Raw genomic sequence first — 12,194 nt, 5'->3', positions numbered from 1 at the left:
TGGTTGCGCACATTTTGATGGAATGCGCTGATTACGGCGGCCGGATGAACATCTGGAATGTTGTATTGCACTCGGCAGAACCTCTGTATGTACTTGCGCAGGTTTTCACCTTCCTTCTAGGGGATGATATGCAAATCGCTTGCCTGGCCATGAGCTTGGTGGCCTCTAGTGAAGGCGCGAACGAACTCATGACACAAATCCGACCATGAAGAAATGGAATCCGCCGGCAAGTGCATCAACCATGACATGACATTGGGTTTAAGTGCCAACGGGAAGTAACTGGCAAGCACCTTGTCGTCGCGGGCTCCGGCAGCTTGCATCGCAATGGTGTAGATGCTGAGGAACTCCGACGGGTGGGTCTTGCCGTTGTACTTCTCGCCGACGTCGGGCTTGAACGTGCGGTGGGAGGGCCACTGGAACCGCCGCAGCTCACGGGTAAAGGATGGGCAACCCACCTCGTAGGGTAGGCCGCCGGAGCCTCCGGGTGTCGGGTGGTCCATAGTGGGCCCCACCCACCTATCTGACTGGTGGTGTGCATCGCGTCGGCACTCGATGGTGGTTCGAGCGTCCTCATGGGCTCACTCCCGAAGTACTTGGCGCTGATCGCGGTGGGTCCGTGGGTCGGACGACACTATGGATATGTTATCACCAGCGTCATCACGACGGACCGACACCCGCGGTGGCTGGCGTGGGGCAGGAGAGTGCACTGTGGCCGCAGCACCTCCAGTCTTCCCACCACTGGCATGCGGTGGCTCGACGGAGCGTCGGCCCGAGGGCCCCGCTGGTCGCGGCTCATCTTTGTTGGCAACGCCGACGAGGCTTCGGATGGTGGCTCTCCACTCGTCGAGCTTTTCCGCAGCCAGAGGAAAATCGAGGAGCAACTGCGCGCGCGCCAAGGCTTCTGCTGGCGTGGGTGGCGGCGAAAGCTGCGTGGACCATGATGCGCTCCGACTTCTAACCATGTTAGAAGGAGCTCTATCACGGCCCTGCGGCTATGCGCCATTTTCGCCGGCGCCTCGGCGTGCATGCTGGTCTTCTACGTCCCGCAAAAGAGGCACATGACTCTTTCCACGGCGGCGCCCAGGGTCACCAGCGTGACGACGCTGCCCGTCGCGCACAATCTGGGAATAGCGCGTCGTGGGCGCCGGCGTAGGCGTCTTGGAGGTCGCCGTGCCGCCCATGGGTGGCACGACGCCGCCCTTGGAGGGCCCCGCGCCGCCTGCGGGGGGCCTGGCTCCGTCTTTGGATTTGGCGGTGTGCGGCCCGTCGTCTCGCGCACGAACGACACCGCTCGCCTGGCTTTGACTGCCAGAGCGATGTGGGTGTTCGCGGGCCAAGCCTTGGCTTCCGTCCACGACCGCCCCACCACTCGCCCGCACTGGTACGGGTCATTCGGCTCCCGATGAACCGATCGCCGTGATCGTCTTCTTCTTGGGAGCCATGGCAATGAAGAACTGCTAGACTAACTACTAGACCGGATTTTCAAAACTGCGCCCCCTCCCTGGCGCGCCAAAGATGTCGGGGGAAACGACACCCTTGGAATCACTGGGATCCCTTCTACGGTTGGCGGGCGCGGGGTTGTGCAAAGAGCGGGTCTAGTAGTCAGCACAAAGATCGTTTACCCAGGTTCGGGAAGCGAAGATGCGTAATACCCTAGTCCTGCTTTGGTGTATGTATTTGAGTGTTCTTGAGCTCTCGAACTAGCTACGGTGCGTGTCTAGTCCCAAAAGATCCGAATCCTTCTCCTGGATGCCTCGGGCCTCCTTTTATAGACAAAAGGGGTCGCCACAGTGGCACATAGGAGGTGGAAAGGTGTACAGTGCACAATCTTATCGCCTGTCATTATGGGACAAGGCGCATTAAATGCGCCCCTTAGGTGTCCCGCTGCTTTATTGGGGATGGCAACGAGGCATGTCCCGTCCGTCGCCGCTCCGCCTCGCTCCAACATGCGCCCAGGCCAGCGGTGCACGCAGCGCCACGTAGGCTGGCAGGCTGCTAAGATGGCATGGTGGTACGGTCTTCACGAAGATCTGCATGCCACCACGCAGGTGCTTGCTGAGCTGGTCTGGAAGCCGCACGTTGCCACGCAGGTGCCTGCCCAGCTGGTTGGGCCGGTAGCTGTATGGGAACGGCGGTGGAGTCTTGACAGGCGCGGGCCTGGTTGCGGCCTCGCAGGCGTCTTCGGCAAGGGCCTTGCCAGGGCCCCAGCAAGGGTCTTGCCGCGGAATCACGGTCGTCCCCGGCAAGGATCTTGCCGGGGGTCTTATGGATTTTCTCGGCTAGGATCCCACCGAGGATCGTCGTCTTCTGGTCCTCATCTGATCTTGTATGTTTATGATCTTCACAAAGATCTGCATGCCACCACGGAGGTGCATCTCGAGCCTTGGGCTTCAGTGTGGTTGATGGTGTTGGGGCCCTTGGGCTCAAGGGTGGCGCGCACTGCTGGCATTGGGCAAGTTGCCCCAGCAAGGCTCTTGCCGGGGCTGTGCAGGCCGCCCCGGCAAGGATCTTGCGGGGGATCCCACCACGCCATCTTGCTCTTTGCGTTTCTGATATTGGCGTTGCCTTGGACGTCTTGTGCCTCTGGCTTCCCTCCTGTGTCCTACTTAGTGTGGCCATGGGTGCGGCTCTGACTGCCCGTGCACAAGTATAAAGAGGTAAAAAGGGGAGCCCCTACTTTTGTACACCGACACTATGTTTTTATCCATGAAAGTTATTTGAGTCTTTTGATCTCTTATATGCATGATTACTTATAGCCTTGTATTTCTTCTTCGAATCTTTGGTTTAGGTAGGCCGACTAGATCGATTTTTATTGCCATGTGTCGGAGATATACCCCGCGGTATGACCCGGCCGGAGTTATAACCCGGCTGGGACTTGGTAAACCGGCAGATGGTAAACCGGCAGGTGTTAAGTCAGATGATAACCCGGCAGGTGTAACCCGGCAGACAGTCATAACCCGGCAGACAATCATAACCCGGCAGACAGTCATAACCCGGCAGACAATCATAACCCGGCAGACAATCATAACCCGGCAGACAGTCATAACCCGATTGACAGTCATAACCCAGTAGACAGAGTCGCCTGGGGTTAATAAGCCCGAGACGTTATGAAGCCCAAGACGCTATGAAGCCCATGAAGAGAAGTTAGAATAGTTTAAGTCTTAATCCGAGTTGGACTCTACATGTAACCCGCCCCTTCAACATATATAAGGAGGGGCAGGCCACCCCAAGAGGGGGAGAGAAATAATCTTAGGGCTAGACATAACTAGGAGAATCGGTTTACGGCGACTCCCTCGTGATGATAATGAGACCTAACCACAAAGAGCATATAGGGTTGTTACCGGATGATGTTTCCCGGGGCCCGAAGCTGTCTAAACCCTTGTCTTGTGTTGCGTCTCTCGATTCTGATCAACCCCTCTCAAGCTACCACATAGATGCGTTGGCCTCACGACTAAGTCCTCACACTAGGACATCTGACGTGACAATTCCACGACAGTTGGCGCCCACCGTGGGGCATGCGGACGGTGGTGTTGAGTTCTTGGAGGGATCTTAATTAGGGTTTCGAGAAACTCGTAAATTTCCGGATGAAGAAAAGTCAGTTTTGGAAGAAACTTACTGCTTGCCGGGTCAGCATACGGAAGGACTTGCATCAACTCTAATCTCATCGGTTGAGATCAAGGAAATTATGTTGAGTCGCCATGGAGGTAATCCGGGCGTATCTATTTGAACCGATCTGCAGCGAAACCGATTTGAAGTATAAGGAACCGAGGGCTTGACCCTGGCTTGGTCATCACGTACTGTTAGCAAATCGGGGTCAAAGGAAAAAGACAGAACGGCCACAACCCGAAGGGAGACACGGGTGTCGATTGGTAAAAGCAACCACGGCCGCGAGCCGGATTCCCCATCATCGCCATGACCCGCCGGTCTGATTCGAGTCGCCGTCTCCGAAGTCGCCTCGCTGCTAGGAAAGACATTGAGCCGGCCACGGTTCTGAGCCACCACGACCCGGAAGACGATACGGCGCCTCGCTGCTGTGACTCGCTCCGCCCCCGGCTTCCAATCCGTCGGCCGTCTCCACTCCGGTCCGGCTTACTCCCGGCTGAGAGCCGTCCGCACCTAGACTCCGTCTCGCATCAACCGAGCCCCTCCGCCGTGAAGGCCATGACCCGCCCGTTCCAGTTGCTGCGGGCACCTCCGCTCGCCTCCACCTCCACCGGCCCGAGCCGGATTCCAGTTCCGCTACCGCACGGGATCGCAGGCCGCGCGCCGTTTGACCCGTCTCCGTCGAGCCGCCCCTGCTAGGTGCTGTCTTGGGCCGTCGCGGACGTGTCGAGCTGCCGTCGACTTATCTCTGCATCCAAAGTCGCCTCCGTCGATTCAGCTTCGAGGACTCCGCCTCTGCAGTGACGCGCACCGAATCGCCGCCGCCGGAGCTCGCCCCTGTGTTGCCAAACCACCGCCGCAGGTCGCTGCACTTGCTGGCTTGCTAAACCGCCCCGCCGGCTCGATGCCTCGGCGACGAGCCGCCCCCTCGGTGTTCAAACCGCCATTTTTCATCACCGCAACCGTGAGCCGGCCACACCTCTGCCACGGTCTTTCGCCTCTGCTGTTGTGGTCACGAGCGCGTCCACAATCCGCCGTCGCCTCGTCAAACCGGCCGCACCTGAACCTCCACCACCGAGACTTGTTGGAGTCGGCATCGCCGTTTGCCGCTCCACGGCCGCTTCTCCTCCGCTGCCGTATTGAGCCGCCCCGACGCGAGCGGTGCGGCGCCTCTACCACCGCGGGCTGCCTTCGCCTCGCCTTGTCGCCGCTTTAAACCGCCCGGCCCTCTGCCGTCGCTGTCGCTGACTCGCCGTGGTTCTCCCTTCCACCGCAGACTCGTTGAGCCGCCCCTCGCTCAGCTACACCTGCTAGTGTTCCTCTACACCGTGCCTAGCCGCACGCGCTGCTCCGCTGGTTTTCTTCAATACAGGGAGTAGTTTTAGGATCTTGTTTGAAGTACGCATTACTTTTCTCCTGAGGTTCTGAAGAGGCGCTATGGAGCAGGAACTGGTATATTTGAGTGCAAGGATTATTCTGTACATACTTCTATCTGGTGTTCCTGCAGGACCTCAACGAGTGCTTGACTACTGCAGAAATTTTGATAGATCGCCTGAGGATTAGGGAAAATGGAGAGGCTCTAGATAAGCCACTTGACGTCACTGTTATTAGTCGAATGAAGCAGCTTTGCAGTAATGAAATTCAGTATAGCAAAGTTTGCAGGATGGTAATTTGGAGAGTCCAAACAGATGAGCCAAGAAACCTGCACAGGAGAAAACAGAGTCCATCATGACATGATAACAGCTGAATAAAGTTTGGTCAGATATCCTGACGGGACCGTTTAAAGCGCACTGCAACTCTTATCTCAACACATCAAGCATTGTTGGCATACATCATACGTCTGATTACAGAAACAACGGCGAGGCGAAACGCTGCAGAAGCATCTAGTGGCACAGGCCTACAGTAACACTAAACGAGCAACTTTAGCATTCTGATTGTTTCCGCGGTGGCTCCTTTGACAGACTCTCAAGGGTAAATGCTCCTAACCCGTATCGCCCAACCATTACAGCGCCACACGGTGAGACAGCATAAAAAAGAGGAAGGAAAAAGAGGGCAGTGGCCATTGGTTCTGTCAGGTGTGCGCGTGCCTGCTGCCATTATGCGTTAACTGAGGCAAAACGTCACATCTCCTAAGGCCTCGTTTGTTTTGCGTGGATTGGGGGGTTTCGAGCGGATATTCCTCGCGTGGCCCAGAATCCTCGCAAATACCCGTTGGCCCATTTGGTACCCGAGGTTTCGACGGCCCAACCCACGCGATTCCCCGTTGATCCATCAGTTTCCACGCGATTCCCCGTTGATCCATCAGTTTCCACGCGCTTCAGAACCCTCGAGCCCCCCTCGAGGATTTGCTCACCCGACTCACGCCGCCGCCCGACTCCTCCCAAGACGCCACCGCCGACTCCTCCCAAGACGCCGCCGCCTACTCCTCCCCAAGACGCCGCGCTGCCTCGACGCCTCGACGCCGGCGATCTCCTCCGGCATACTGGACTTCTCCCCAGTGGTTAGTAACCGCAGCCCCTCCCCTCCCCTCCCCCCCTCCTCTCCATGGCTGCCACCTCCCGCACGCCCTCCGTCCGCCTCGTCCTCACCGGCAAGCACGCCAAGAACGGCATCTCCTACCCCAGCTCCACATGTACACTAACCCTACCCAGCTAGCTCGGCAAGAACACCGTCCTCTTCTACCCTAACCCTAGCCGTCGAGATTGCCATAAATTTGTGTGTTGAGGATAAATTGGCACATTGTAAACCAACTTTTTCATTGTTGATTGTAATGGCAGTGTGGTGCAGATTAGATGTTGATATGTGCTGTGACCATGGAGCAAATTAGATGTTGGAACTGTTGTCTGTATGTGCTGTGACCATGGAGCAAATTTAATTGTAAACCAACTTTTCCTAGATGCCGCTATAAGGAAATATTTTTTTGGATCCCACAAGTCAATTTTGTATAGCAGAGAATGTTGATGCTTAGTGATCAGCCCAACACCTCACCTTATAAAATGGTGGTCAGTTTCCTCTCGTCTCTGAACTACTGGGTCGCTTTATAAAGTCTGTATTGACTCACCAGAGTTTTGCCGCAGCTTTCATTTCTGTTTACTGCTGTCTGATGTCGCTATGTGTAGAATCAAAGCCTTTACAGAGACATTCTTCAACTGGTATAACTTTCTCTGTATTTAGATTGATAGTATGTCTGGTACTAACTGTTAGGCTATATAACTGGTGCTGCTTGATCTGAATGTTAATGGAACAATAGCTGCTACTCTGAATTTGTGATGAATCATATTAAAAGTAGTTGTATTTGATATTTTGTGTGTGTTGTGCTTGATGAATTTGGGTCTGAGAAACCACTCTTGATCATTTGCACTTCAGTTTAGGAGGAAACCGACTACTACATGCATAATATGTATCTTACATAAATCTGGAGAGATTTTCTACTGAGTATTGGATATCAGAGTTGTTGTTGACCTGAATATTTTAAAACGGAAAAAATCTATCGCCGTTGTTTCTTTTTCATATAATTCCTTGTCACTATTCCTTGTATTTGATTAGCCTAATGGCTGATGCTTTCCGTTTGTGGCAAAACTTGACTCAAAACTGAATAATGCAGTAGTATATTATCTTTGTATGTCATATTATCTCCTCCAAATACTATGGCTGGAAAAGACTAAAGCCTCTTCCGATTTGCACCAACCAAGGGTTACTTGTGTTCTTTAACAGGCTGGTACTATGCTTTATGCCCAATGAAGCTATGTTGTTAATTTGTACCATATCTGCAAGCTAGAGTTTAGGCTATATATTTTTTGCAGATTTTATAAATCTAATGTAGAATAATTAGGTTTGTTAGTTCATCTTGGTTTGGTCTGTTATGCAACCTTTGCTCTGAATTGTGAATGCGGTCATATGCAAATCACTGCAGCCAACGACACTGAACTTGTTTGGCAATTAAGAAACAGCGATGATGTTTCTAACAAGTTTCCTTGTTTATCTATATAATAATAGTGCTAGAAATTGTCTGTTCATGAGTGTCAGTTGGATATACTACCCATCAGGAGACATAATCCAAATTGTTAGCTTCTCTGACATCTTCATACATTGTAGCACCACATAACATCTTCATACAATCAGAATCCTTGGTCTGATTATAAATACAGAGATCTTGTGGTATCTCACCAGCCACCAGGTGACCTGACTGGTCCATCCATCTTCTGCCCATCAAGTTGCATCTTGCGTGTCACATCAGATTCTTATTGCTTTTGTGTTTATTACTATTTGATTTAATCTAAAATTAGTTATGTACCTCTTGATGTAGCTCTAACAAGGCCATGAAATAATTCATACTATTTCTTCATTGTAATTTTCCCTTTGCACACAGTCTACAGCCTCTGAAGTTGAACAGAGCTTGCCTTTGTTCTCTTTTTAATTTTGTATTTTGTGCTCTTACTATTCCTTGAAATATACCTGATCGTTGTTGTTTATGCAAGGGAAAAGTCTCTTTGTTTGCTGAGACGAATTTTGGTTTCCTCTAGGTCCCACTGAACCAGGTTGAGAAGTGGAACAACCAGAGGGAGAAGGAGACCTTTGCAGGGTCCCTCGAAATCGTCTGTTTGAGAGTCTCCTCGGTTGCTTTTGTGTCTGCGCTACTGCTGACTTGTAGTTGGAATTTATGCTCCTGTCATGTACTCTCTTCAAACAATCGCTGCGGAACATCAAGTGAGGCTTTTCTCTATGTTGCATAAATAGTTTAGCATGCTTATGTATTCTCATCATGCTTGAATGTAGGCATGTCTTGCCTGGGACATGTGAATGCCGAGAACCTATGAGACATTTTTGGTTCCAAGTCATGCTGATGTGAGAGAATATGTTGCTGTTATGTGACAGCGCAATTATGTGATGATATATTGATTCCAAGTCAATAGAATTATGTTGTTCATGTGAAGAACTGTTGCAAGATTAGATTTTTAACTGTTTTACACCATTTTAATTCAATATGGCAATCCCTTCCTACCAAACGTTGTTTTGTACAGAGGGGGATTTGAAGGATGTGTGGCTAGAGGGGGATTTGAGGTTTCAAGGGGATTGGGTGGAAGAGGGGGATTCACCAAATCCCCTGGAATCCTCTCCTCCCAAAACCTCCACAATCCCTTGTGGTCAAACAAGGCCTAAAGAAAAATAGCATAAGATCAAGGCTACTAGCGTGGCACGCCATGTAGTACTACTTTGGATTTGCTAAGAAAAAAAAAGTGGGGATTGCATCCCCACGTGGAGACCTCAATCATCCTACGCATTTGAAGACAAGAGGAGACCTCAATCATCCTACGCATTTGAAGACAAGAGGACCAGTATTACTACTACTCTCAACTTGGCACGATTTTTCAGATCAAATCTTTTGTCAAAAGCCAAAGCAGCATTATGCAGTATCCAGCACCAGCATCTACGTTTATCCGACAAAAACAAAATCAGGTGTTATCCCTCCTATATATTTTATCAGGACATTTTAATTCCTCTGAGCATCATTACACTGCCCTATTGGTGTTTTTATATACAGGAAAAATTATTGTTATACTGCGGGTATAAAGCACGCACTGGCAATGTTCTACAACGGCGTTTTCCTCCGTGTCACATTACCTGATGAACGGACGGCCGGTTCACACATCTGCACCAGTTTACAATGCGGAGGACAACTTGCCCGTCCGCACCGGCCTATAATATCGCGGCTGACTCATCTGTCTGCTCCTACGGCGGACTCACCCATGATTAATTTCCGCTTCACCATTGTGATCATCAACTCCGCGGTGGATAATTTCTAGCCTAATATATCAGGTGAAATCCATCCAGTATACTTTTATACTCCCTCCGTTCCTTGATATAGGGTGTATAGTTTTCTAGCACGAATATTAACGCACGGGCTGGGAGAGGAGATTTCGTTGGTTTTGGACATAAAAGCCCCTGGTGCAAACACGTGAGACTAGAGAGAAAAATAGGAAAATCATGATCCTCTCTATCCCAGGCAGTTTACTTCCTTATTTAGAATAACAAAATCCCACAATATCCTCTCTGACTTTACTCTCCCCTGATCGCTACCTCTCACTCGTCCCCGCGCATTTTCCCGCGAGCGACATGGCGCGCGCAGCTTCTTTACTCTCTCCCGCGCTGCATAAAGGCAAAAGCCTCGGCCAAATTCAAAATTTCTGAAGAGTCTGTTCATGGAAAAATTTCAGCACTGGAGGGAATGACAATGGCGCCACTATGTGAAAATTTTCGTTTTCAAATTGAAGAAGATGGGGCTATAAATCCTCCCCTCCCCACCTCGCCATCTCATCATTCTCTCTCCCGATCGCCTTCCCTATCCCCCACTCGCCATCTCTCTCTCCTGCTCGTCATCTCCAATGGCTGGTCGCCGCTACGAGTGGATCAACTGGGATGGCCTTGGCAACGAGGCGGAGGAGGATGCGGCCGATTTGAACTACGACTACGAGTGGGTCGTACCCGACCAAGGTATGTCCAGTTTGGTTCATTCATTCTTGCATACGTTCTGTCCATCCCTAGCTGATTGTGTTGTGGTGTCATCATAGATGAAGACGTGGCAGAGAGTTCCCACCGGCGTTGGGGAGGAAGGCTTGGCCTGGCAGGTGGAGTAAGGGGTCGGGACGTGGGACTTGGACGAGGAAATGCTGGTCGATCAGGACTTGGACGAGGAGGCGCTGGCGGATCAGGACTTGGTCAGCGTGTACGTTCAGTCGTGAACCAAGCAATGGTGGGGGGAAATGGTGAGGGAGGCGGCAGGGAGGACGACGGGCATGCACGCGGCAGCGGCGACCATGCACGCGGTGGACGCCGGCTTGGACTTGCGGGGTCAAGGCGTGGCCCTAATCCGGTGACAAGGTGGCCTGTTGATCGTCCAACTGTAGGTACGTAATCTGAAATTGGTGTGGCAGTTTTTTTAGTTCATGGTGTAGTAGTTCTGATTAGATGTAGCCCTAGGTGTCGTTCATGTCCATAACTGATTAGATGCAGCAGTTATACTCCTGATGGCTCCTGATTAGATGCAGAGTAGTTATGTTCTGATTAGATGCAGCAGTCCGATGGTGTAGATTATGACCATAACTGATTAGATCATGTGTAGTTCATCATGTGTAGTTCGTCATGTGTAGGACTAGGAGAGTAGTAATCTTAGCGTCTACTCATTGGTAGTGGGATGATGTGTAGTTAGTCATGTGTACGACTAGGAGACTAGTAATCTTAGTCCAACTCAAGGTAGTCCATAATCTGAACATTGCATTAGTTAACCATGCTAGTAGGATCAGTACAAGCGGAACATGTGTAGATGCATATCAGCTGTACATGTAGATCATGTGTACATGCAGATCACATATTCATCTTTATATTCTCAGTGTTGCATATGCCAAATTTGTAAGCATAATTCTGATTGCAGAAGCACAAGAGAATGGTGGAGTTGGTGATTCTGAGGAGCATGTAGAACAAGAGGCAGATAACAATGTGGAAGGCGATGGGAATGGAGGAGCCTCAGGTAAACTATAACCAAGATTCTTTAACCATCAATTTAATCTGTACGTGCATAATCACATTGTTTAATCATCAATTTAATCTGCAAATGCCAACGGTACATTGACTAGGAAAAGAAGGTGGTATCAACTCCATGAGAAGCATACTGTATATGCTATGGTTCTAGAGAGGACCAAAGCTGGGGTATTGAGTCCAGGAGTGTCCAAAGAAGTGTCTGAACTAACGGGTATACCTCAGCGGACAGTGCAAAACTGGTGGAAGAAATGTAAGGAAGCTGGTGGAATACACGCACTAGAAAACAAACGGGCAAAAAACTGTGGCCGCAAGAGGATAGAATTCGATCCGGAGGCTATCAAACAAGTGGATTTGAGGAAAAGAACAACTCTTAAAGATTTGGCAAATGAGTTGCACATGGCGAAGACGACACTATGGCGTCGTTTGAAGGAGGGCCTGTTGAGGCGTCACACAAATGCCATCAAATCGACATTGACGGATGAAAACAAGGTAGGACGGGTAAGGTTTTGCTTGTCAATGTTTGATGAGCATACTCTTCCTCAGGATCCCAAATTCAAAGAGATGTACAACGTCATTCACATTGAAGAGAAATGGTTCTACCGTTCCCGCGGTAGCCAGAATTACTATTTGGCGAACGATGAAGAAGATCCATACCGTAGCACGCAAAGCAAAAATTTCATTGAGAAGGTCAGAAATCTTTTTTTCTTTAGTTTCAATATCTGTATTGTTAAGATTGGCATGATAGTACATATTCTTGTGTAGGTGATGTTTTTGGCCGCGGTCGCTCGGCCACGCTTTGATGCGAATGGCACGATGATTTTTGATGGAAAACTTGGGATTTGGCCCTTCACATACCAAGAAGCGGCAAAGAGAAAAAGCAAGAACAGAGATGTTGGAACCATGGTAATGAGTGCTGTATTCGCATGATGACTACTTTGTTTTTTCTAACATGGTGATTAATTGTTTGCATTGCGTAGGTCACCAAAGTACTCCCTGCGGTTACTCAAAATGTAGTCTGGGAGTACATGATTAATTTTCTTATTCCCGCGATAAGG

General features: G+C 50.3%; 1 protein-coding gene across 1 annotated transcript; it reads left to right on the top strand.

Moving 5' to 3' along the window:
* The first annotated feature begins 5,766 nt into the window (after nucleotides 1–5,766).
* LOC123171071 (glycine-rich cell wall structural protein 1.8) lies at nucleotides 5,767–11,139 on the top strand. Its single transcript, XM_044588731.1, has 5 exons — nucleotides 5,767–6,103; nucleotides 8,127–8,310; nucleotides 8,625–10,095; nucleotides 10,173–10,508; nucleotides 11,033–11,139. Exons 3-5 carry the CDS (start codon nucleotides 9,987–9,989, stop codon nucleotides 11,137–11,139), a joined length of 552 nt encoding a protein of 183 aa, XP_044444666.1. The 5' UTR covers nucleotides 5,767–6,103; nucleotides 8,127–8,310; nucleotides 8,625–9,986.
* The last annotated feature ends 1,055 nt before the right edge of the window (nucleotides 11,140–12,194 follow it).

This window comes from Triticum aestivum, chromosome 7D (genome assembly GCF_018294505.1).
Source record: "Triticum aestivum cultivar Chinese Spring chromosome 7D, IWGSC CS RefSeq v2.1, whole genome shotgun sequence".
Lineage (NCBI taxonomy): Eukaryota > Viridiplantae > Streptophyta > Magnoliopsida > Poales > Poaceae > Triticum > Triticum aestivum.
This window is presented reverse-complemented; position numbering and strand designations above follow the sequence as displayed.